At 42.9% G+C, this 27,577-nt stretch overlaps 1 protein-coding gene across 1 annotated transcript in view; it reads left to right on the top strand.

The window, feature by feature from the left end:
• Positions 1-27,577, top strand: part of LOC135883712 (multiple epidermal growth factor-like domains protein 6) — a 276,711-nt gene that overhangs the window by 170,222 nt on the left and 78,912 nt on the right. Inside the window, 1 exon segment of the mRNA XM_065410949.1 lies at positions 23,110-23,232. Within this exon segment, the coding sequence (XP_065267021.1) occupies positions 23,110-23,232 (123 nt within the window).

The following is a 27,577-nucleotide window of genomic DNA, read 5'->3' on the forward strand; positions in this document are numbered from 1 at the left end:
ATGACAGCCAGTGTACAGCCATATGTTCCTGCAGCCATAGTACCTTAGCTATGACTTCATCAGATTTAACAAGATAAGTAAGTTTCTGCTTGGTCCTTGTTGGATGGGAGACCTCAAAGTAAACCTAAGGGTGCTTTGGGAAGTGATGCTGATAATTCAGGAGATGGTACTCTACCCCTTTAAGTTGACCCTGAGCCAATGCCCATTCATGATGCTATGTTGTACTGTGTAGACGGAGGTGCCATCTTGCAGATGTGGTCTAAAACTTAGTTTCTGACCACTTTGTTGTCATTAAAATTACCATGGCATTTTAGAAGAGCAGGGCTGTTAGTCAATTTGATTACTTATAATCTGTTTGCCTGTATTTCCTCTGCCATCTCAGTTGTATATCGTATTCAGTTTTAGTCCTAATCTACAGCGTAGCATTCCTGTATATTGAACTGCTTCCATGCTCCATCCCAAAAGCGCTTTTACTTCCCTAATGAGTGAAGTGATTGATCACGACATTTTTAAAACACTTTGAAATGTGTTAGGATGAAAGCTGCTGTACAAACATGAGACTTAAATATCGTAAAGCCATAGCATAAATAATATGGACATTGTTAGTTCTACTTTAGAGGATAAATACAGTTTTGGTCTTAATAGCTTCAGAAAGAGAACATCTTCTACCAATAAACAGTAGGGATATTATCAAGAAATAGGTCCCAATTTCTGATTAGGTGTTATCCATCCATAGTAGTGGGGCTGAAGAGAGAGGAAAGAAGTGGGTTGTAACTAATTTACTAATCCAACAGCACAACAAAATTTACCATAGTCCATGAAATTGTTTTAACAAGATAAAAATCTGAGCAGTTTTAGCAAACCATTGGCCTGATCTTATAAGGTGCTGAACAGCATCCTCAGCCATATTGGCTTCAATGGTAGTAAGGATGGACAGTGCCTTGCAGGATTCAGGCGTACATTAATACAAGAGTATAATAGTTGAAGAAAGCTGAAATAATCCTAGAACAAATTACTGTGCTCAGCATTAACTAAACCTTTATAACTTTTTCCCATGGTTCTGTTGTTCATTAAGCGTGCTTCATGGAGAATGAGATTGAATGGCGCTGCATGGAACTTTCAGTGCCGAAGATTCTATGGTCCTTACCAATCAGGTAAGGACCGTTTTTTAGCCAGTTGTGAGATTGTCATGACAGGGTATATAATCCATAATTATATACAATACAATACTTTGCATTACCTTACTGAACAATGTTTACATCTGGCAGTAAATTGCAGTATGGTGAAGTAATGCACAGCTGAATAAAAATGCCAGAGGAGTGGGTTGATTAGCCTTTCAGAACTAATTCTGCATCTGCTGTGTTATGACAGTTTTATCTCCCACATCCCCAGACAGACTGACACTGGAGAATTCAGGATTTCATGTCTGACAAGCAAGGAACTTTTTGGCTTAGATTTGTGAACATAACAGGTTTTGACATAAAAGTCATCCTTAACCCGTACTCTTCAGGTCAAATCTGGGTTGCATTGAAATTAATGGCAACACTCTTTTGACTTTAATGGGGAAAGGATTTGACTCTAAATCACTGGGAGACTAATGAGATGAATTCCTCTCTGGCATAATTTTAGTCTGTGGAGGTACTGTGCAGATGAGTGTGGTCCAATAATTCTGGGCCAAATTCTGTTGCCCTTACATTAAGTAGTACCTTATGCTGCAAGTAGTATAGTTAATTTCAGTAGATGAATTTGAAGAGTAAGATAGTACTCATAATGACTAAGGGTGGTGCAAACTTTCAGGTTGTTTACATAATGTATCACTGTCTGTACTTGATTGTGGCAGAGAACCATTAGCTCAGGGGAGGCAGTATGGCCTAGTGAATGGACTAAAGTAGGACTCGGGAGACCTGGGTTTTAGTCCCAGCTCTGCCACTAGTCTGCTGGGTAACCTTGGGCAAGTCATTCCCTGTCTCTTTGCCTCAGTTTCCCCATTTTTAAAATGGGATTAATGTTACTGGTCTCCTTTTGAAAAGTGCCTTGAGATCACCTGCTGAAAACCACAGGAAGAGCTAAGTTTTATATTTATTAACCCACAAGAGTGCTAATTATATATAACGGTAAGAGAAAATAGTCTTTTCCAAAATGCAAAGTTTCAAAATTCCACAATATCAATATAATCTAAATTTTGACTTGTAAAGTATGATGGGATAAAGCATGTGTTTACATGTGAATAAGCTACAGAAGTCAGATAAAGCGGTCGTGACCCTATGTTAACCCTCTTTGGTAGGCTGTCATTTCTTATTTATATCACCATGTTCTCATCCATCAAGACCACTGTAGCTAGAGACCAGTGAGGTCATATGATTAGTGTTGACAAAAGGGAGCTTTTGTCTTACCAATTAGAGTAATATTCCTATCCTTGTAACTTGATCGGTGGACATCCCTGGGAGTTTTTGTTAAACTTCTGAGCGTTGGCAGATTTCCTGACCTTTGTAAGATATGACCTCTCAGACTATTGAATTATAGGACAGTTATTGTCTGACTCTAAGACCACCATTGTTTACCCTAGTAATATAATAGTCCTGGATGTCAAGTGATTTATCATGATTCTATGTCTGAAGAAAACTCTTTAAATAGAGATTCCAAATAATAGCTAATAGCTTAATTTAAAAGAAAAATTGAAGGATTTGTGTAAGAGAAAGAAAATATAGGTTAAAATGGCCGCAAACATTAATTTATGCTGTTAAATTTTGTGTTTTAGTCATAACTTATTCTTTGGCCAGAGGAAACCCTACATTTTGCTAGTGAGGTTCAAAGTGCTGATTGTGCATTTTGGATTGATCTCCTGACCTTCCAGTCACCATTCCAAGCAGTGTTCCTCAAAAAAATGTAAGATCCTAATATTTGGTGCCTCTAGGGAAATGGCCTGGGATAAAAGAGAAGAAAAGCCATCAGGCCAGTTTGTTCTCTGTTGCAGGGTCTCTGTTCAATATAGGATGAGACATGAACCCATTGGCGGGATTCAAGATGCTTTTACAATATCCAGTCGTGTTAAATTTCCACCATTTTCACACTGTTCTGTGACAAACCATGACTTAGGTTTATGCTTAGCTCAACTCAAGAGCGCCTGGATAGAAAAAATACAGCAAATATAAAAGATATAATATAGGATGAAAAACCGGCCTCTTCTGAATACATGTGCCGAAAGTACCAGTTACTAACATCACTTCCTTAGTGAGTATGCTAAAGGACTCCCATGTAGAATGGGGCAAACTGACCTTCTTTAATCCCCTCGACTTTAAAGCACCATTGTAAGAAATAAGTACAGTGCCATGGATCTGCATCTGGCTCCTAATGACTATGTTACAGCAAAAACATTCTTGAAAAATAACAAGTTAAAACTTCAGCTGATGCATAACAAAGGAAAATTCATTGTAAGTCATTGGACATTCTTTTAATGGGGTGAGATGAATTGATTGGATCCTGATTAATTCATAGCTTAAGGCAGGCAGAAACCTGAGCTGAACGTTGCGTTGCTGGATGAGCTCTTGAGGCACTGTCAAAATTTTAAAGAATGCTGCAGTTTGGTTTGGTCAATCCCTTCTAATTTGTTGCAGCATTCCAAACCTAATCCACTCAGTTACATGTTCAGGGACCCCATGAACCTTTCTCAACCCATGTCTACACTACAGGAAGTATAGTGGCATAGGTACAGCACTGTAGCCATGCCAGCATTATCCCATGCTTTGAGCAGGGGATTGGACTAAATGACCTCCTGAGGTCTCTTCCAACCCTAATATTCTATGATTCTATGATCCCATAGTGTAGACATAGCCTACAGTGTCGGAAGGTTTTTTTCTGTCTCTGTAGGAATACCACCTCCCTGGGTGATGGTAACTAGGATAATGGAAGCATTCTTCCATCAGCCTAGCTGTGTCTACACTGGGAATTAGGTCGGCATAGCCACAGCATTCCGGGGTATGAATTTTTCACACCTCCTGGGCACTGCAGCTATTTCAACCTAAATTTTAAGTGTAGACTAGGCCTGAATCTTGCTAACATTTGTCATGTACCAAACGACAAACTCAGTCATTTCAGAACAAAATATGCAATCACAGGTCTAGTTTTGCTGATACCTAATATCAGTAGAGAATGGTAGCTTTTACTCCACTTAACCTGTGTTGGGCAGACAAGGAAGAAAGCCAGAATTCCATCCTTTTTTGTAACAAGGGTACAGCCCTGCTTAGGAAAACCACCTGATATTATTAAATCATTGGGGTTATTGTAACTGTTTCATTTTGAATTGTTTTTAAATATACTAATTTACATTTCCCTTGAGTTGTTTGTGACTGTTGTTAGAAGTTGCTTGAAATGCTTTAGTTAGATACAGAGCGTTAGCTGGTATATATCTGAAAGCCCGTGAGTGCCAGAGTCGAGAGGACTAGTCATGGTAAACACTCTGGTAGCAACCATCCTGTTATAGCAGAAGGGCTCTAACTCATCTGCTCCATTGCTTGTAAATGCAATGGCATTGCAAAGGGATCGTATCTCCAATAAACACAATATAAATACCTAGGCAGATGGAAGTCTGAGCCCTATTTAGAGTACCTCACAAAGGTCTAGTCTCATGGTGAGAAAAGCATGGATGCAGTAACTGTAGCAAAGTACAAAGCGTAAGAGACATTTTCTCTTGTCTCACTAGGCACATATTTAAAAATGCCCCTCTACTCAGCATGGAATACAAGCCTAGGAACTAACAAGACTCTTAAGTTGCAAACCTGTGTTACAAATGGTAGCTGTGCTTTCTTCACCAATTTTTCTAGTCATTTTCCCAGCCAGCCTCAGTCTTGCCTGGATTGGGCCACAGCCAACAAACCCTCACCAATACACAAGACTCTTACAGACAATGGTCATTTCCACTACATCAACAGCTTAGGAGGGGGCAGAGATTTAATATCATCAGCCTGCTGAAGATAACACAACCTGCAGCGCCCTTCTAAGTCCCTACCAGCCTCCTTGTACATGTTGAACAAGAAGGATAACAAGATAGACCTCATAATACCCCACATAAGAGATCCTTCAGGGTAGAGGAGCCACTCTTTCAGACATCTCTCTGAAAAAATGAACAGAGCTGTTAAAGAGTGAATCCATCCATCCTGGATAAGTCCTTGATTGACTAGAATTGAGGAAATCTGAGGATTTCAGGTACTTGTCAGAGTTTTCAACCAGTTTTTCAAAAAATGGGAGATTTTACATAGGCCAATGCTTAGCAAGATGGTCAGTGTCGAGAGCAAGTTTCTTAACCAGAGGCTTTGTAATAATATCATCATTGAGAACAACCAGTATTCTGCCCCATGAAGGGAGATGACAACCTATACTACTATTTCCCCATTATCTTTGTCCATTGGGTCCGATTTGCATGTTGTAGCCCAGAATTCCCTTTATGCCTCCAGAATATCAGATTGAAACCATCCAGACCTCAAGCAGAGAAAAGTGAGTGTTTGTCCCTTTAAGGCCCTGCTCTTTCATTGTAGAGGCAGTTTAGATCATCCCAAACAAAAATCGAGACTGAAAATTCACAAGACACTTCATCAACAAGCTTCACACTACATCTAGTTGTCAAATTATGGCAGGGTATGGCAGAAAGAATTTGGCATGGTATGTAATATTGATATGTGACACGTCTTCATACAATGTATCTTCTGGTATGTTAAGAGCAGGATATGTTATCTAAAGGACACTTATCCATAGTCCTTAGACAACTGACATCCTGTGTCACACTTTACTTATTAGATGAATTATTGATGACCTGTTTGACAGAAGAAAAAGGGGGAAAAATTCCCAGATATCATGGGCCTCCCCAACAAAAGCAAGTCTCGGTTCCCGTCTCCACACTCTCCACACTCTCAGCTGCTCAAGCCTACGTTGTGCTGGAGAGCTAGTCAGTGCTGATTACAGAGGCATCAGATGGACTGGTTCCACTAAGCGTCTAAATTCTGTAACTGTCCGGGAGGATCTGAGAAGCATCATGCGGACCAGTGGTGGGCAACCCCCGGGCCACACGCGGCCCGTCAGGGTAATCCGCTGACGGGCCGCGAGACAGTGTTTACATTGACCTTCTGCAGGCCCGGCCGCCCACAGCTCCCAGTGGCTGTGGTTTGCCGTTCCCAGCCAATGGGAGCTATAGGAAGTGGTGGCCAGCACATCCCTGTGGGAACAGCAAACTGCGGCCACTGGGAGCTGCGGGTGGCCGTGCCTGCGGACGGTCAATGTAAACGCTGTCTCACGGTCCGCCAGTGGATTACCCTGACGGGCCGCAGGTTGCCCACCACTGAGTGTGGACTATACCAGTTGGGAGGAAATATTGAGCTGGAACCATAGATTCTTTTATATGTGAAAGGGACTGGTTTCTTAGAGTTAAGGGAGAATGGCAATCATTCACTATATATTTCTTTCGGTGTGGTAGTCCAATTTATGCATGTGTGAACTTGCACAAAAAGTTTGTATGAAACATGCTTGTATGAAAAGTTTATGCAGTTTTACACATCAGCTTTGACATTTAATTATTAGGAGTGAATGTAGCTTAATTAAATAATGTATAAAAGTGATTTGAGTTTTTAGGTGAAAAGTGCTTTATAACAGCATACCTGTGCTATTATGTTCTAGACAGAATACAGTATTTAAATTAAAATTCTATGAAGAAAAACAGACTCTAGAAAAAATGTTTGTAGATGTTTCTAGGACACTAATGATTATTTTATATTAGCTGGTTTCTAACATTTATGAATAGTTTTGAAAGACAGGTTATGGAGAATGTTAACATTCCACTGTGCTGATTGACAATTATTAGTAAATTTTAAAGCAAAGAAAAGAAACGCAGTATTGTTGCAGCTGACTAGTGTGAATTAAAAGTTGGGTAATCTTTTCTGCAATTATGAAGATACGATTGTGGTTGTCAAGGAAGAAAATGTATTCATACTTTTTTTTTTTTTTAATCATTGTGTTGGAAGAGTTTTGTAAGTCTGAAATTGAAGCTGTGGTCAAGGTCTCCAAAATTCGTTAATAGCAATTTTATGCTGAATCAAACATTGTGAATATTTAAATAACAGCTTGCTTTTAGAAAAGTATTTACCAGCAAATAAAAGCATCTTATAAATCATCTTCATCTTGAACATGTCTCAAATGTAGCTTGAAACTGAATAACTCCAACATGGTAAGAAAGGTTTAGAAACTTCCAGTGAATATTGTAAATAGAAAATGATAAAACATTTTTTACACTTTTCTACAGTATATGTGCATATTTGCCTTTCAGTAGAGAGTATAGTGTAGGAAAAATATTTCTTTTTCTGTGGTTTTGCCTGTTTTGCTATGTAAACAATGACTAATGACCGATACAGAGCTATAGGGAAGTAGAACTCTGGAGAGTTTGTTCTATTTCTTGTTACTGGAAAGAAACTAATATTGTTTTTCACTGGGACTACTAATAAGAGTCTCATTCTTTAGTGAAACATCCCTGGGTTGAGTATGATGTACTCTTAATAAAGTTTTAAAATGATGCATGATAAAATCTAAAAGAAACACAAATCTGTCAACACTTTCATTAAGAGCAGTAGCCCAAAGGAAATGATCCTGATGGAACTGTCAACAAGATCATAATAAGCTTCATCCTTCCCTACATTTCCTGAACAGATCAGTGGTTTGACTGATATAGGGCTTGATTATTTAAAATCCAGTGACATGGCTACTTCGGTGGTTTTAATTGTGAGTTATTAGGACACCACCTTGAAACACATTGCACACGTGATCATCTGTTCTTTGAGAAAGCCCTCAGCATGCTGTACTAATGGTTACCCTTTCAGAGGGGATTTCATGCAAATAGGAGTGTGCAGAGTCAGCTAATAAAAAAGGGGCATCCAAAGAGTTAATCTGACAGCTATAGTGTTAGGCCTGGTCTACACTACGACTTTAATTCGGATTTAGCTGCCTTAATTCGAATTAACGCTTGACCCGTCCACACAACGAAGCCATTTAATTCGAATTAAAGGGCCCTTTAATTCGATTTCTGTACTCCACCCCGACGAGCGGAGTAGCGCCAAAATCGAATTTGTCAATTCGAATTAGCGTTAGTGTGGCCGCAATTCGATGTTATTGGCCTCCAGGAGCTATCCCACAGTGCACCATTGTGACCGCTCTGGCCAGCAATCTGAACTCGCATGCACTGGCCAGGTGGACAGGAAAAGCCCCGGGAACATTTGAATTTCATTTCCTGTTTGCACAGCGTGGAGAGCACAGGTGACCACAGAGAGCTCATCAGCACAGGTAACCATGCAGGCTGATAATCGAAAAAGAGCACCAGCATGGACCGTACAGGAGGTACTGGATTTGATCTCTATATGGGGAGAGGATTCAGTGCTAGCTGAACTGCGTTCGAAAAGACGAAATGCCAAAACTTATGAAAAAATTTCCAAGGGCATGATGGAGAGAGGCCACAATAGGGACACAGATCAGTGCCGCGTGAAAGTCAAGGAGCTCAGACAAGCCTATCAAAAAGCAAAGGAGGCAAACGGTCGCTCCGGGTCAGAGCCGCGGACATGCCGCTTCTACGCTGAGCTAAATGCATTTCTAGGGGGGGCCGCCACCACTACCCCACCTCTGACTGTGGATTCCGAGCTGGGGATAATCTCATCAGGTACACCTGATGATTCCGTGGAAGGGGAAGAGGAGGAGGAGGAGGAGGACGAGCTGGCAGAGAGCACCCAGCTCTCCGTTCTCCCCAACAGCCAGGAACTGTTTCTCACCCTGACTGAAGTACCCTCCCAAGCCTCCCAAGCCAGCACCCAAGACCATGACCCCATGGAAGGGACCTCAGGTGAGTTTACCTTTTAAAATAGAAAACATGGTTTAAAAGCAAGCATTTTTAATGATTAATTTGCCCTGAGCACTTGGGATGCATTCGCAGCCAGTACAGCTACTGGAAAAGTCTGTTAACATGTCTGGGGATGGAGCGGAAATCCTCCAGGGACATCTCCATGAAGCTCTCCTGGAGGTACTCCAAAAGCCTTGCCACAAGGTTTCTGGGCAGTGCAGCCTTATTCCGTCCTCCATGGTAGGACACCTGACCACGCCATGCTAGTAGCAAGTAATCTGGTATCATTGCCTGACACAGCCTGGCAGCGTATGGTCCCGGTGTTTGCTGGCATTCAAGCAACATCCGTTCTTTATCTTGCTGTGTAATCCTCAGGAGAGTGATATCGCTTAGGGTAACCTGGTTGAAATAAGGGAATTTAATTAAGGGGACTGAGGTGGCCGTTCCTACTGGGCTGTTTGCCTGTGGCTGAAAAGAAATCCTTCCCTGCATTTAGCCAAGTGCAAGGGGGGGGGGGAGGATTGGCCCAGAGCTTTTCGCGTTTTGCTAGCAGGGATCTTCCCTGATACCAGCCACGCGGTGGGGGGAGGGAGAAAGCACTCATCCCAGAGAATTCATGGCGGGTGGGGGTGGGGGGGTGTTAGTTTGGTTCCTGCAGGGATCTTCCCTGATACCAGCCACGCGGTGGGGGGAGGGAGAAAGCACTCATCCCAGAGAATTCATGGCGGGTGGGGGGGGGGTGGTGTTAGTTTGGTTCCTGCAGGGATCTTCCCTGATACCAGCCACGCGGTGGGGGGAGGGAGAAAGCACTCATCCCAGAGAATTCATGGCGGGTGGGGGGGGGGGGTGTTAGTTTGGTTCCTGCAGGGATCTTCCCTGATACCAGCCACGCGGTGGGGGGAGGGAGAAAGCACTCATCCCAGAGAATTCATGGCGGGTGGGGGGGGGTGGTGTTAGTTTGGTTCCTGCAGGGATCTTCCCTGATACCAGCCACGCGGTGGGGGGAGGGAGAAAGCACTCATCCCAGAGAATTCATGGCGGGTGGGGGGTGGTGGTGTTAGTTTGGTTCCTGCAGGGATCTTCCCTGATACCAGCCACGCGGTGGGGGGAGGGAGAAAGCACTCATCCCAGAGAATTGGATGGGGGGGGGTGTTAACCTTCAGCAGCAGAAAACAAGCTAACAGGAAAACTGCAGCACAACGGGCTTTGCTTGGTATGTGGGAAAGCAGGGCGCAGAAGCCTAAAGACAGTGGCTTACCATGGCAGCATGCAAGGTGAATTCTGTTGCCCCGACCTGCGTCTGTGATCTCTAGCAGCAAAGCCACAGGCACTCAATATTAAGAGGCAAAATGCGACCTTGCACAGAAATCACATGTGCTATGTAATGTGAATAGTATACACCGTGAAAGAGTATAAGCATTGTTCTGAAAAATGTATCTTTTAAAAAAATTCTCTCCTTTTTTCACTCCCTCCAGCAGGTGCAAATGTTTCAAGCCTCCCTCCTCCTTCCCGAAGGCTATCCCAGATAAGGCGTCGTAAAAAAAAGACGAGAGAAGAGATGTTTTCTGAAATCATGCAATCCACCAGGAATGAAAGAGCTCATCTGAATGAGTGGAAGGAGACGGTTTGCAAGTATAGGAAAGAAGCCAGTGACCGTGAGGACAGGAGGGACCAACGTGAGGACATGAGGGACCAACGTGAGGACAGAAGGGACCAACGTGAGGAGAGGAGAGACGCTCGAGATGAGAGGTGGCGGCAGGAAGATCAGAGGAGTCGGGAAGCAACGCTGGGGCTGCTGCGTGAGCAAACAGACATGCTCCGGCGTCTGGTGGAGCTTCAGGAACGGCTGCTGGAGAACCGAGTGCCGCTACAGCCCCTGTATAACCCCCCTACCTCCTCACCATGTTCCATAGCCTCCACACCCAGACGTGTAAGAACACGGGGGGGAAGGCTCCGTACACCCTCCCATTCCACCCCAGTGGACAGCCCAAGCAAAAGGCTGCCATTTTTTTAACCTTTTTTTACTGGGCTTTTCCTTCCCGCAGATCCTCCTCCCAAACCCCACTCAGGTTCTGTGCCGCTACAGCCCCTGTATAACCCCCTACCTCCTCACCATGTTCCATAGCCTCCACACCCAGACGTGTAAGAACACGGGGGGGAAGGCTCCGTACACCCTCCCATTCCACCCCAGTGGACAGCCCAAGCAAAAGGCTGCCATTTTCTTAACCTTTTTTTACTGGGCTTTTCCTTCCCGCTGATCCTCCTCCCAAACCCCACTCAGGTTCTCTCCCCCTTTTTATAATCAATTAATAAAGAATAAATGATTTTTAAACAATGGTGACTTTATTTCCTTTGAAAGCAAGCTGGGGGAAGGGGGAGGGTGGGTTCCTTACAGAGAATGAGTCAATAAAGGGGGCGGGTTTTCAGGAAGGATAAACAAACATAAATTTCACACTGTAGCCTGGCCAGTCATGAAACTGGTTTTCAAAGCTTCCCTAATGCGCAGCGCTTCATCGTGTGCTCTTCTAATCGCCCTGGTGTCTGGCTGCGAGTAATCAGCAGCCAGGCGATTTGCCTCAGCCTCCTACCCTGCCATAAAGGTCTCCCCCTTGCTCTCACAGAGATTGTGAAGCACACAGCAAGCAGTAATAACAATGGGGATATTGGTTTGGCTGAGGTCTGAGCGAGTCAATAAGGATCGCCAGCGACCTTTTAAACGGCCAAATGCACATTCTACCACCATTCTGCACTTGCTCAGCCTGTAGTTGAACAACTCCTGACTCCTGTCCAGGCTGCCTGTGTATGGCTTCATGAGCCATGGCATTAAGGGGTAGGCTGGGTCCCCAAGAATAACAATTGGCATTTCAACATCCCCCACGGTTATTTTCTGGTCCGGAAAGTAAGTCCCTTGCTGCAGCCGTTTAAACAGATTGGTGTTCCTGAAGACGCGAGCGTCATGAACCCTTCCCGGCCAGCCCACATGGATGTTGGTGAAACGTCCCTTGTGATCCACAAGTGCTTGCAGCACCATTGAGAAGTACCCCTTGCGGTTTATGTACTGGGTACCCTGGTGCTCCGGTGCCAAGATAGGAATATGGGTTCCATCTATTGCCCCACCACAGTTAGGGAATCCCATTGCAGCAAAGCCATCCACTATGACCTGCACATTTCCCAGAGTCACTACCTTTCGTAGCAGCACCTCCGTGATTGCTTTGGCTACTTGCATCACAGCAGCCCCCACAGTAGATTTGCCCACTCCAAATTGATTCCCGACTGACCGGTAGCTGTCTGGCGTTGCAAGCTTCCACAGGGCTATCGCCACTCGCTTCTCAACTGTGAGGGCTGCTCTCATCTTGGTATTCTGGCGCTTCAGGGCAGGGGAAAGCAAGTCACAAAGTTCCATGAAAGTGCCCTTACGCATGCGAAAGTTTCTCAGCCACTGGGAATCGTCCCACACCTGCAACACTATGCGGTCCCACCAGTCTGTGCTTGTTTCCCGGGCCCAGAATCGGCGTTCAAAGCCTATAACCTGGCCCATTAACATCATAATCTCCAAAGCACCGGGGCCCGCGGTCTCAGAGAATTCTGTGTCCGTGTCCATGTCCTCATCACGCTGGTCGCTGCGCTGCAATCGCCGCCTCCTCCTCCTCCTCGCCTCTTTTTTCTGGTCCTGTGTAAGCATAAACTCCACGAGAAAGCGCGAGGTGTTTATAATGTTCAAGACTGCGTTCTGGAGCACAACGGGATCCATGCTTGATGCAGAATGGAGTCTGCAGAGTTCACTCAGGAAAAAAGGCGCGAAATGGTTGTCTGCCGTTGCTTTCAGGGAGGGAGGGGGAGGCTGTACCCAGAACTACCTGCGACAATGTTTTTTGCCCCATCATGCACTGGGGTCTCAACCCAGAATTCCACGGGGGGTGGAGACTGCGGGAACTATGGGATAGCTATGTAAAAGCTACCCACAATGCAACGCTCTGGAAATCGATGCTACTATGGTAGCTTGGACGCAAACCACCGAATTAATGGTGCCTAGTGTGGCCGAATACATTCGAATTTATAAAATCGGTTTCCTAAATTCGAATTATATAAATTCGAATTAATCCTGTAGTGTAGACATACCCATAGGGAACAAGAGACAGTGTTCTGCTTTTGCTATTATCCTGCATTAGAACCAGATTCTGGAAGTTCTCTGTATGAATGGACTGTAGGGTTAGGTTCTGTTAATGCTGTAATGGCATAATGTCTCCCCTTCCCTTCCCTGGATCCCAGAGATTGCTCTCTGCCGGGTCTTGGGTATCTGTGTCAGGAGAAGTGGGGAGCAAGATTAGGTCTGACTAGGTGATCACAATGGTCCTTCTGGCTTTATAATCTATGAAAATAGGCCAAGGTAACATACATTGTTTCCCACTCACTGATAATCTACTCAGGAGTTAATACTTAGCCTGGGGTTATGTTGGCTCCTGAGAGGAGTCCCATCTGCACTGTGGAACCTTATTGATGAGGGGCCCCGGGAACTAGTGCCTGAAAGGAAATCCCAGCGGAGCAATTCTAACGGGGAACTGGAGAAGATGAACTGTGCCCTAGGGTTCCAGCAGATTCTCAGAGATCTGTGAGGTTTGGGGGTTGATTTCCCTGTTACATCAATGGGAAGAAGGGTCAGACCCCATCCCTCCCCCCCAACTCCTGCTGTAAGTAAGAGCAAAATCAGTTTAGAGATCTTTGAAGTGTAACTGGTGCATTATGTGAGCGACTCACACTTAATACAATAATTTTGATGGACAGCAGTACCACCCAAATCAGTTTGTACCATGATGGCTTATGCTCCAATCGGTTTACAGAACAAATCCATCCACAAAATGACATAAAGCTTTTTTCCAACCTAAGTAGGACACGTTTGTGACAAACAGCATTCGCCTTTCAGACACACAGAGTATATACTGAAGCTGAGAACAAATCACATTATGAAGGCCTTTGTGTGATCATAGTGCTGTGTTGTATATCCTACCTACTGCGTGATAAGAGGAACCTCTCTACCCACCATGCTGTACTGAAGCCACTTATTGAGCTCAGCAAGAGGGCGTTCTTACTACTGTTAACAAAAAGCAGATGTTTTCATAAGATGCCTATTTTTCTCTATTTTTATTCCATAATCATTTCTTTTCTAACTGTGTCATGTCTTGCTGAGAGAAGGTACTGAAGGACAGCTTTCTTGACACCTTTTACCCTTACTGGCTGCAGATTTTGAATGGTACGGAGTTCAACAGGCCATATCACACTATCCGTTTTTAAGCAGAACTCCCTGTTGACTTCCTGCCAATTGGGAATGGATTCTGATTTTAGAAGTTTTGTTTAAAAATTGATGGCATGACAGGGTCCTGTAGCTGATTCTGTGAGCACGCTCCACATTAGAAAAATTTGAAAATAAGGTTGCATCAAACCTGCTGGTGATAGTGATAACTTTGACCCACCTGAATTTAAGAAGAGTCTTCCTGCATGTGGAACTTCCATGTGTGTTGTCTTGTTTCAACTTCTCATGGTGCATAGACAAGCCTTCTGTCATGGGGGTCCTCTCACTGCCAGGGCGCCACCTCCTGGCCACTCTGGGGATTAGCTCTTTCCAGGTCCAACGCCTCCTTCTGCTCTTCGCTGTACATCCTGCTGCCTCCCTCTCTCTCTCACCCTCCGCGACTCAGGGTGTTCTGTCTCAGTGACCTTGGCTTTTTCCCCCCTTCAGAAGGTCTGCACCTTCTGAAACCTTGCTGCCTTTTCACTGAGTCTTTTCCTACACCCTCTCCACCTAGTTTTCCTTCTTTCTCCCTACTGCCCAGGCTCCCTCACTGAAGCCCCATTCTACTGCTAGCTTCCTGGCTTTATCCTAGCCCCATCTGTTCCTTCCAAACTGGGTTCTGTCATTATTCAGGTGTTCCTTAGGCCAGTCAGTTCCCCTTAGCTGTGGTCTATCTGGTTAAATGGCCTTTCCTCAGCCACATTTAACCCCTGTGAACACACCATCACATCTTCCTATACAACCTTCCAGCACAATAAACACAATTTACTGAATATATCATTCCTTGTGTCCTGTGTAGATAAAGCTACAGATGTTTTGTTTTTCTGGTCACTGGTTCTTGTGGTTGCATCCCTTATATAGTTTACCTCTTCTGGCAACATTCTTCACTCATAATCTCGGCCCATGTGTATGGATTTCATAGGGAGATATGGGTTGGGCTGGAGGCAAACAGTGGCATAGTGGTGCCAAAGTATCTTTATGCTTAATGGTAGCAATGACATTAATGGTGTTTTGACCTGCCTCTCTCAAATTTTACATACAGTTCCAAGATTCTGAACAAGAGAGCTCTTGTGTTAATGATTAAGAAGGAACAAAATTGCACTTATCCGAAATGTGAAAAAGAGGCGTTTCCTCACTGCTATGTGAAAATGTCACTCTGCTCCTCTGAGGTCTGTCCTTGAGAATTATCCAATTTCTTATTTTAATCTCTTACCCTGACTTTCCTGCAAATTATTCAGTCCCAAAACTTGCTTAATTCTCATGTGTGTATATACATATTTTTGATGAAGAATGCCTTGAAACTCTAATTAGGGCTGCTTGAATCCAGAGCAGTTTACATATCACAGGCTTACACAGCTATCAAACAGATGCTTCCCCTTTTTCTCATTCAACTGACACTTTCATTTTCTCTGCATATTATGAGGACCAAGCAGTGATGTGTCTCAACTCCTGAGGCTTCATACCATTCCATATCAAAAAGAGGATTAGAAATAGTTTTAGCTGTCAAGTTTGTCTTCCATGGAGTCTACACTTTCAAATGGCCTCTTTATTGAATTGAAAATAGCTTTCTTTCGTGACCTTGTTTAAATTGAACGGACAGTTTTCATTACAGTCTGCAGGATTCCCAGCTACGACATATGGTTTGCATATTGAGGGTGAAGGGCTCAGTACTGGTGTTTTAGTGTTTTGACTTTATCCAAGTGTCAGATATTGAGATGTACCCATCGTCCCCTTCAGCACAATTTGTTCAAACTATTTCCTTTATTAACCTTGTGAGGAGAAGCTTGTCTAGGCACCACTTTTTATAATGATTCCCTACCTAGGTCAGCAGCAGGCCTGAACCTAGACAGTCAGGACGGCACCACAGTCCTCTACCATTTGATGTAAGGGAGTAAACTCTATCAGACAGTTGCAGTAGTAGGCTGTTGTCCTCTAGTAGACCAGCCATGACAGGGGCACAACATGACACATATTGTATTAGTGTGGGTTAAGACTAAACTAAAACCTAGGTGTGAAAGAAGCCACTTCTTGTCCTCTAGTTTCAATGGTTACTTTTGTCTTACTTAGGCAATTGCTATTCTTCTGACATTATTTATACAAGTGTATATATATTTTATTGTTTTCCTTTCTCATAATATGTAAAAATTGTAAGAAATACAAATTTTATGGCTCAGTTATGCAGTTTTAAATCTGATAGTTTTTGCCAGTACTCCCCATTCCCCCAATATGGGTATGTGGGAAGCAGAAAGAGGTTGTTCTCTATAATCAGTAATTCTGATTTTCTCTCAGGGGAACTTTTGTTACCATTTTTTATGCAATCTTAAACTTTGCCCATTACAACTGTTATGTTTTCTTCTGAGGACTAGACAAATTGGCATTTCCAATTGAACAAACCAATAAAGCAAATGTTCAGTATTTCAAAAATCATGCAATCAAATCTCAAAATGATACAGCCAAAAAAAAACAAAAAAAACCCAACTATAGTAAGCCACTGTACTGTAGAATATATCAATTGAAATATATGTATCCAGGATTTTGAAATATTGATGTTAATACATTGATTTATCAGTGGATAGTTATAAACTGTCAATACAGCATGAACATTTTCAAATTCAGACCTGGTATAAGCCACTGTAATTCCAACATAAGGGCTTGTTGACACTCTTATTCCTCATTACTACTCTACTCTTATTCTTATTTATACCCACTCTTATAGGGTATATAAATCCAGTGGGTTAAGCAAAACAGGAACAAGGCACCCTTATTCTGCAATAAGGGAGTCAACACATGGACTTAATCAGAAACAGTTAACTCCATATGTAGACAAGCCCTTACACCAGGTATACATTTGTCCCTTAATGGCACTCTCTAAAAAAGCTTATTTTGTCAATTTTAGGCTAATATGATCTCCTTTGGAACTGATCTTCAAGTGACTAGGAAGCCATCCTGGTTCTTTTTATGCATGTGTTATTTAATGATTGTTTTGAACACACATTGTGCAAAGAAAAGCTGTCTAAATGAATAAAAAGTAGTTAAACATACGTTATTTTCACATCATGAAACTACCACTCATGGAATTTAAACATCCTTTGGAATGGATAAACCGAACTGATGCTCATGGCATATTATAAGAAAAACTGAAAGGTCAGTGCTGCCATACATCTTTCTTGTCATTCTAAACCTCGTGCGGTAAGGTAGTTTTCATGTGCAACTTTTCTAAAAGAGTTAGAGTTTGGCCATCAGTACAAACCAATGAAGTGTCACATTAGCTGTGCATGGTTAGCTTGAATTCTTCTTTGAGTGTTGATTCCTATGTGTATTTTACATGTAAGTACACATGCACACCCCATGCGTCTGAGTCTGGAATTCTTTGCAAGCGGTGTCCATTGGCCCACACGTGCACTTTACCTCATGCTCTGAACCAAAGGCCTAAAGAGTGGTATGGGCCAATGCCTCTCCAGTTCCTTCTTACCACCGCATGGTCTGAGTAGGAATCTTTGATGTCTTCAGCTCCTTTCTACTGTGTCATTTCTGTAAATATATTGTAAATTGTTTCCCTATTTTTCTAAGATAGTGTTGCTAGATAGTTATTTCCCCCTTTCACCACCCCCAGGGAATTCTCCCCATTGGGAAGGCTGGGATTATGCCCAGAGTTCCAGGGTTCAAAAACTCTGTTTCTTGCTCCTTTTCTGTGGGTGCTGAACATCAACACTACCTCTAGTGCCTGAGTGAGGCTCTCATCTCCGCCAAATGAAACATCTGCCACTCCTTTCCCCCCAGAACACATGAGGGTCGGGAATTGAGGTTTAGGAAACATGTGATGGAGAAGGCAATGAGACCTTTTTGTTCTAGCTAAGGTATTTTATAAGGGGGTCAGGGTGTTTTTTTTCACACCCCTGAGTGACAAATTTTGTACTGACAAAAGTGCTAGTATAAACAAAGCCTCAGTCCACACCAGGGGTTATACCAGTATTACTAGTTGGTAAAAAAAAATCACATCCCTATCTGAAATAGTTATACTGTTAATACTCAAGTGTAGACCAAGTCCTAGGGTTAGCATCTGGTCCTCAGAATGCTTAATAGACTAATTAATTATGGCACTTTTTTCTGTAATTGGGGGCAAAGCAGTTTCCTGTTCCTGAGATGCAGGAGTTAATGAGAGGCAGCTGTGTCTTTTGTGTTTCTTGGTATCTGTAGTCCATGAAGGAATCTCTCAACATTTATTTAATAAAATATTGATCCTGCAGAGAATGCCTTAAACTAAAGGGATTGCCACTGTCAACTTTTTCATTCACATAGCATCCCAAGAAGATAACCATGGAATTATTGTGTCCCAAACTCATTGATCTTGCACCTTTTTCCCCCTTGCTGCAAAGAAACTTAATCATTTGTCTGTTAATGTATTACTCTCCAAAACCTGTTGACGGCAAAGAAGTGTTCTTTGAAATAAACAAAAATGGGATATTTATTAACTTATTCGTTGCCTGCCAAGGATTTTGGCCAAGATTTTAAAAAATGGGGCCTAAAGTTAGGGGCCTAAGTCCTTACTTAAGCACTTAAATAAATAGCCTGATTTTCAAAAGTGCTAAGCACCCAGCAGAAGTTAGACTTGTAGCACTAGAAATATTCATAGAATCATAGAATCATAGAATATCAGGGTTGGAAGGGACCTCAGGAGATCATCTAGTCCAACCCCCTGCTCAAAGCAGGACCAATTCCCAACTAAATCATCCCAGCCAGGGCTTTGTCAAGCCGGGCCTTAAAAACCTCCAAGGAAGGAGACTCCACCACCTCCCTAGGTAACGCATTCCAGTGCTTCACCACCCTCCTAGTGAAATAGTGTTTCCTAATATCCAACCTAGACCTCCCCCACTGCAACTTGAGACCATTGCTCCTTGTTCTGTCATCTGCCACCATTGAGAACAGCCGAGTTCCATCCTCTTTGGAACCCCCCTTCAGGTAGTTGAAGGCTGCTATCAAATCCCCCCTCATTCTTCTCTTCTGGAGACTAAACAATTCCAGTTCCCTCAGCCTCTCCTCATAAGTCATGCGCTCCAGACCCCTAATCATTTTTGTTGCCCTCCGCTGGACTCTTTCCAATTTTTCCACATCCTTCTTGTAGTGTGGGGCCCAAAACTGGACACAGTACTCCAGATGAGGCCTCACCAATGTCGAATAAAGGGGAACGATCACGTCCCTCGATCTGCTGGCAATGCCCCTACTTATACAGCCCAAAATGCCGTTAGCCTTCTTGGCAACAAGAGCACACTGTTGACTCATATCCAGCTTCTCGTCCACTGTGACCCCTAGGTCCTTTTCTGCAGAACTGCTACCTAGCCATTCGGTCCCTAGTCTGTAGCTGAGCATGGGATTCTTCCGTCCTAAGTGCAGGACTCTGCACTTGTCCTTGTTGAACCTCATCAGGTTTCTTTTGGCCCAATCCTCTAATTTGTCTAGGTCCCTCTGTATCCGATCCCTACCCTCTAGTGTATCTACCACGCCTCCCAGTTTAGTGTCATCTGCAAACTTGCTGAGAGTACAGTCCACACCATCCTCCAGATCATTAATAAAGATATTAAACAAAACCGGCCCCAGGACCGACCCTTGGGGCACTCCGCTTGAAACTGGCTGCCAACTAGACATGGAGCCATTGATCACTACCCGTTGAGCCCGACGATCTAGCCAGCTTTCTATCCACCTTACAGTCCATTCATCCAGCCCATACTTCTTTAACTTGGCAGCAAGAATACTGTGGGAGACCGTATCAAAAGCTTTGCTAAAGTCAAGGAATAACACATCCACTGCTTTCCCCTCATCCACAGAGCCAGTTATCTCCTCATAGAAGGCAATTAGGTTAGTCAGGCACGACTTCCCCTTGGTGAATCCATGCTGACTGTTCCTGATCACTTTCCTCTCCTCTAAGTGTTTCATAATTGATTCCTTGAGGACCTGCTCCATGATTTTTCCAGGGACTGAGGTGAGGCTGACTGGCCTGTAGTTCCCCGGATCCTCCTTCTTCCCTTTTTTAAAGATGGGCACTACATTAGCCTTTTTCCAGTCATCCGGGACCTCCCCCGATCGCCATGAGTTTTCAAAAATATCGGAGAAGTTAATGAGGAACCTGTGCATCAGAGTGAGGCTGGTGAGTTATGCCTTCAACTCAAGTAAAATGTTGACCTATTGAGAAAAGTAGGAACAAAGTTTAAAGGATCACAGAAGTCTGTTGGAGCTCTTGGGTGCACAGCCCTTCTTGAAAATCAAGTTACTTATTTAAATATATAAAACTGGATTTAGGCCTCTAACTTCAATCACTCCTTTTGTTAATAATATCTTGACCTTTGTGTGTCCTTTCCATTTATTAAGAAGTGCAGGCATCCCATTTTACAGCCATATGTTAGATAATTTGTCTTTTATTGTATACTTGAAAGTTCACAGTAATGAAGATCCTTGAGGAAAACAGATAATAATATGAGGCTAAAAATTATGCCTCATAGTTCTGCTGCTTCCTAGTTTTTTCTTTAACCTTGTTGTTCATTTTTTGTTTGTTTTTTGTTTTTGTTTTTAAATTCTTTACCGTAGTTGGTAAAAGCATTTCGGCAACTAGTTTCTGGGTTTTTATTTTTTCTTGATACTTTTTAGTGGTAACTGGACATATGATTTAAGGTGAAAAACATCATTTATTGGGCAGATAAAAGGATTCTTATAACAGTAGCTTTTAATTATCTTGACAATTATTTTTACACAGTTTCTCAGCATTTTTAAAGAATTGGATTGTGTGACTTTCCTGATGTATTATTATCAATGAGGAAAAAGTTCATGAATGAATTCTTAATGTGACATTGTATAATATACATGAAGATGAATAGCATGCTCTGTTTACTGTTTACATTTCAAACAACTTTTCTTGAGAAGAAAAAGATTCCAGATGTCTCCAGCCAGAAGGAAATATACAGTATGTAGCCTAATAAAACAGCATATTTGAGAGACGCGGTGGTAAGTGATGTATGTAGGCAAACGGTTTGAATTTAAACACTAGTCAACACCAGGGCTTTATTTTAGATGAGTGAATTTCACATGTGAAGTATTAACAATGAACTTTATAAAAACATTTCCTTATGGCCAGGAGAAGCTTAGGAAATCTTGTCTTTCCGTGTCTTTAAAACTTGTCCTTTTTCATTTAATTTTTATTGGATTTTTTTAATGAAATAAACATAAAAGTATTAAAAACATAAATCATAAAAAATTAAATGCAAAGCAGAAATATAACAATGTGAATATAAAAACCAGACACTTTTCATCAAACATATAATGAAAAAAAATCTCCCTCTCCGGCCTCATTTTCCTGATTCTCTCTACTCAGTGTTTCTCGTTCAAAATACATTTCCCCCCCAGTAACAGTTTCAGACTTTCCCCTCTTTGTGGGCTCCCTCTTAGGCTATGCCTACGCTTATGGCAGAAGGTAGAATACATGCTGCACGCCCTCCCAGCACAGGTATACATAGCAGTGTAGACGGTGAAGCACTGCTCTGGCACTGCCAGAGACTTTTCTCGCCACAATGAAAGGTTCTGGCAACTTTTCCAGAGCCTCTCCCTGACAGAGCCTTTCACTGCCATGTGTAACTACACACCACAGTGTGGATGCAACCTTATTTTCACTGTGGCGTGTAGTTACACATACCCTAGACACCACCACCAGTGTAGGCAAGGCCTGTATTGCCTTGAAACCCAGGCTCCTCAACCACATTCCATTTATGTGTGGCTGGGTAGGTAAGCATTTTTGGGCACTCATAGCACCTGATCCAAAGCCTGTTGAAGCCAACAGGAGTCTCCATAAATTTTGGATAAGGCCCCCTCAGTACTTCTGTAGTGATTTTTGATTCAGTGGCATCAGTACTCCAATATGTTGCCATTTAAACTGTTCTAGTGTTGCTGAAAAGATATGGAAGCTGCTTATCCAAAACCCTTCAGAACCTTGTAAAATGTTCAGTTTTGTGGATCTATTTAAAACCTGTTATGGCTGCAAATGTACTCAAGCTTGTCCTCCCAACTTACCCTTACTGTCAGGCAAAAGATTTCAGAAATGTTCTCAAGCTGATTCAGTGCCATTTTTCCTCTTTATCTGAGAGAAATTTGAGGTATAGCCCAGAGTATAGCACACAGTGCTTTTCTGAAGTGAGACATAGAAAGTTGCTTGCTTTGTTCTCAGAGCTGGAGATGAGTTGGTAACAGCTCTTCCATGATTCTTAGGCCATTTGAGAAAGGAAAAAATTTAAGGTAACCATCAAGAACATCAGCTAGAGTTCAAGGAGATAGGGGTCACAGAAGTTGTGTGGCACAAGATACTGCTCCTGTTTCCACTGAAGTGAATTCTAAGGCTCCCATTCACTTCAGTAGGAGCAAGTGCAGGCCCCAGATACATAAAATTAGTGAAAGAAATAGTTCATTAACAAATTAAAACATTATCTGTGTTCTTATGTCTTTTCCCACTTCTTCTTCAGTACTCTGCCCCATTGCACATGAGGACCCCAATTAATAGAGTTAAGGGCTTGACACAAAAGGAACTCTGCATACAGCATCTTCAAATGCCAGATGTTTATCCTGTGGTGACTGCAAGCTCATATGTGTTAGGTTATTGTAATTCTTTCCATATATATTTTTCCTGCCCCCAAGGAAGCATGCATGTCACAGATCTGTCCAATTATCAAGTGCTTAAGAAGCAGAGAGAAGCCAGGCAATGCCAGTTCTCTGGAACTTTGAAGAACTCAACGTTTCCATCTTCAGTGTTTTGTTTATACAGCAGAACCAAATTAAATCAAAGAAGTAAAGATCAGCAGCAGCATCAATGTAAGCGCTGCACCACATACATGCTATCTACTGTCCAGGAGAAATAATGTGTCTCTTCTCTGAGGCTGACATTGAAATGACATTGTAATCTCCGCCATCTGTCTTCCTTCTCTAGATATCGATGAATGTGCAGTAGTGAATGGAGGGTGCCAGCAGAGCTGTGTTAACACTCTGGACTCCTTCTATTGCATATGCGATATGGGATACAGACTCCATGCTGATGGACGCACCTGCATAGGTAAGTAAATATTACACCTAGCTTAAGGCCTATTTCAGGGAAAAGAGAGCTACAAGTGTAGGAAAACAGGGTGTATTATTTTCCATAGTAAAATTGTGATTGGGAAAAAATACAAACATTTACAGACTTTCCTCACATTGAGTTCTGTTCTCCAACCCAACCAATGATAGATATTTTGCTGTAAGTAATAACCACACAATACCACCTCAGGCTCTGACCCTGTGAGATTTCACAAGCTGTGTCATGAAAGTTGGGGGAAGAGAGGTAGAGCATGTCAAGCAAATGGGTATCATTAGCCATGTTGAAAGCCACAAAGAGCTCAGGAGGAGGATGAGGAAGTAGAAGCTCTAAGATACGGACAAGAGATCATTAATGACTGGTGAAAGCAGGTGTGATGGAGCAGAGTGGGCAGAAGCCCACTGGAGGAGATCCAGGCTGGACTTGGAGGAGAGGAACTCAAGGCAACAGTTGTAATCTGCCCACTAGATGAGTTTAGAGGGAGATAGGGTGGTAGCTGGAGAAACAGCTGGTGTTGAAGGTTGGTTTTTGTTTTGTTTTGAGTAAGGTGGCGGGTCCTTTCAACAGGGTTAAAACTATTTAGATACCTTCTCAAAGGTCAGTTTTGACTTATGGTGAGTGCACAAATCACCAACTTTCCCCCTGCACCCACTGCCTCTTCCTTAACTTCTCCTTTGTTATGAATTTTTATGTTAAAAATAGGTCAGCGTTTAAATATTTCTCAAGATACCCAGTTCTGTATGCTTGTTTGGGTTTTGTTTTAAATCTTATCCACAGAACACATTGGGATGGATGCATGATGGAGGCAGAACTCTTAATCATGGCCACATGCTGCAGTATTTATTTTGTGCTGATCCTTTAACTCACAGAGTAGAGGTCTGTGCTTCTGGAGCTAAGTGCGTTCTGATCCAGTCTGGATAGTTCTTTATTCCCGCTGTAGCCATATCGCCCCTGTACAAACTCTTCAATCTCTTCCTCACTCAGAGTGTAGCCACCTCACTCTCTAAATACTCCTGAGGGAATTCTGGACCAAAAAATTAAAAATTCTGTGCACAGTATTTTAAAATTCTGCAAAATTCTGTATCTTTTATTTGTCAAAATAACACCATATAATCACACCAGTTTCAATTATTTTAGTAATTTATTTCAAAATACCAGTCAGCAAGTATGTCTGTAGCAATACAAGCATCAAAAAAGATTCTCCCAGGAGCAGAAAGTTAAAGAAATCCCTACGATGACCCAGTTCCTGTTTCTCTGTTATGCTTTTGTTGGGTGCTTCAGTCTGGGTGTGTCACATGTGCCAGCGGGGCACATCTTGGGCGAAAACTCTGCCCCTCCCGTCTCCGACATCCACACCCCTTTTTCTCCAAAGCCCAGCTGTGGGGTACCCGCATCCCAGACACCGCACCCCCTTCCTCCCAGAGCCCAGCCACGGTGCACCTCCCCCCCATCCCAGACACCCACACCCCTACCCCGCAGGGATCCAGAGAGAGAAACAGCCTGATGCTGGGTTGCGGGCTTGTACGGAGTTTCCTGCATGCTTCTTCCTTCCTTCAGGACATGCTGGGATCCGCAGCTGCCCGGCACCCTCCACCTTGCCTCCCACCCGCTGTATTTGGGGGCTGGAGAAATGGGGTCTGCTGGATCCAGCAGCCCCTAGAGGCAGCCAGCAGCTCTGCAGCACCAATTCTCCAGGGAAAGATGAAATTCTGCACAGAACAATAATTCTGCACAAATTCTGCATTGAGCATTGGTGCAGAATTCCCACAGGAATATTTAAAACTGTCCTTGAACAGCTAAATTACACTCCTAGACCAACTCCTTGATCTGCTGCAGTCCTGCTGGTGATGAAGATGTAACACTCAACTCAAATCTGTAAGACTTCGCTTTGCTCAGCCAACAAAATCAGTGTTGTACTACTGGGTACAAGAGCCGGAGTTTAAGAAAAGAAAAGGCTACACACAAAGTACATTCCTTTTTGTTTAATCTATTCCTAAAGATCCCAGATTCTAGGTTTCTTCTTCTACTACTAAAGTTTATATGTGAATTTAGAGATTGTGCAAATTGTCTTAATGGTGCCCTGATTATTATAGTTATTACTGGCAGAGTGTGGGTCTACCCACAGTGTCTACCCACACTGGCAGAGTGTGTGCTGTCTTCCACACACTGCATTACTCAGCTCTGACCTGGAGGGGTCATATCTTGGTTAAGAGGATGGGTGAATCTCCAAAGCTCATTTCAGGCCTTCGCCTCTCTGCTCAGACTATGGTAGGGTTCCAGTTGTGATAACACTTTTTAGTGAATCCTGTCCACTGGGAATTGTCCTGACACTACCAAACTCTATTCACTTAGATCAGTGGTTCTCAACCAGGGATATGTGTACCCCTGGGGGTAGGCAGAGATCTTCCAGGAGGTACGTCAACTCATCTAGATCAGTGTTTATCAACCTGGGGATCGTGACCCCCCGGGGAGTCGCAGGATGGGTTTAAGGGGGGTGGGATCACAAGTGCAGGGCCAGCATTATGTGGTGGCAATTGCCCGGGGCCTCATGCCACAGGGGCCTCCCGTGAAGCTAAGTTATATGCTTCAGCCTCAGGCAGCAGGGCTTGGGCTTGAGCCCTGAGCAGTGGGGCTCGGGCTTCAGACTCCTGAAAGGGACACAATAGTCGAGAAAGATTGAAAACCACCGACTTACACCACCAAACAGTACCAGATAGCAAATTTTGGTCACTAGAATGATGTTATTTATTTATTTATTTATTTATTTATTTATTTATAAATAACATGTTTATTATGGTAGTGCCTATTAGGTAGTGCAATGATACTTAGACATCAGTGGTTCAGGAGCCAAATTAGCGATCAACGTTACCCAGTAGTGTGAACTCATTGTTTCATTTACTATTTATTAGTCTCACAGCAAAAGGACTGACCAATTGGGTAGTAACATAGTAAAAGCATCCTGATTGTTTAATCACTTAGATTGGTTAACAATTAAATCACACAGTGTTTTAAAATCATGTGCTGCAAAGAGCCACGAGAGACACATTAAAGAAGGGAAGGGGCAGGAAGAGACTGGAAATCAAGAGGGAGAGTGTGGAGCAAACATCCAGTCTGCAGAAGGGAAAGAATGTTCAGAGTGAAACTGCAGAAAGCAAATTGATGGCCGGAGCTGATCAGCAGTTTTTCAACAACATGATTTTTGGCCAGAAACCACCGATTTGTGGAAACCACAGGAATATGTCCCTGCTTAAGCTGTTCCTGAAGCTGCTGTGCCAGCTTCAGTCTGTGGCGGTTTCCTCCCCACAGTACCTTTGCCACAGGCCACATGGCTGAGGGAAGGAAGGATGCTGCTTTTTAATTTAAGAATCTTAAAATGGTGTATTGGTTCTGATGGACAACTAGCACTTAAGAGAGACAAGGTGGGTGAGGGAATATCTTTGATTGTACTAACTTCTGTTGGTGAAATCCCATATCCTGGGACCAACACTGCAAACTAGCAATTAACACGTGTGCGGCCAAGCGTTCAGCTTGCCTCACAGGGTGCGCGTATTTATTTATTTTATGTTTTAAATTAATGGTAACAACTGTGTTCTTATTTTCTTCACAAGGATTAGGCGAAGGGCCAGAGTCTGATCTCTTGCAGATTGGCTTCAGCTGTGAGGCTGAGTGGGCATATAAACGAGTGTAGAATTTAGTTCTCAGATTGGAGAGAGAGAGAGAGAGTCCAAATCGTCCTCTCAGTTTTACTGGTATGAATCCACTGATTATAGCACAGAGCTTCTGCTGTTTTAGGTTGATGTGAATGAGAACACAATGTGCACCCACATCTCATCTGGTGGAAGTGAATGCAATATCAAGTTTTACATTTGTGAAAGGATTACCAGATCCTGGTTTTCTTACCTTGGATGCTGTGTACTAAAAGAGATCTGTAGTTCCATGTCATGCTAAAAAAAGAAAAAGATCTCCAGGGAAATTACCACACAAGTCAAATAGCAGTAGTCAAACTTGGTAAAAAGGATGAAAATGTTTTGTAAAGCCACACATTTGGGGAAGAAAACAGTTCTGTTTATTTTAATTGTTTTAAATCCCGTTTACTGTCTAGTTAATATGAGAAAAACAGCCCAATTAGGTATGATTGTTTCACATCTGCTGAATTCATTCACTCATATTCTTTTCTTCCTTTCACTTCTTGTATTCAGTCACTTGGGTATGCTTTAAGAATAGCCAAATGTGCTGTTGGTCATTTCTAGTATTCACAGCAATAAATTTATTGGCATAACTAGAACAAACATAAACTGTACCATTATTCAGGATGTGGGAGGATTTT

The sequence above is a fragment of the Emys orbicularis genome, chromosome 9, assembly GCF_028017835.1.
Source record: "Emys orbicularis isolate rEmyOrb1 chromosome 9, rEmyOrb1.hap1, whole genome shotgun sequence".
In the NCBI taxonomy this organism is placed as follows: Eukaryota; Metazoa; Chordata; order Testudines; family Emydidae; genus Emys; species Emys orbicularis.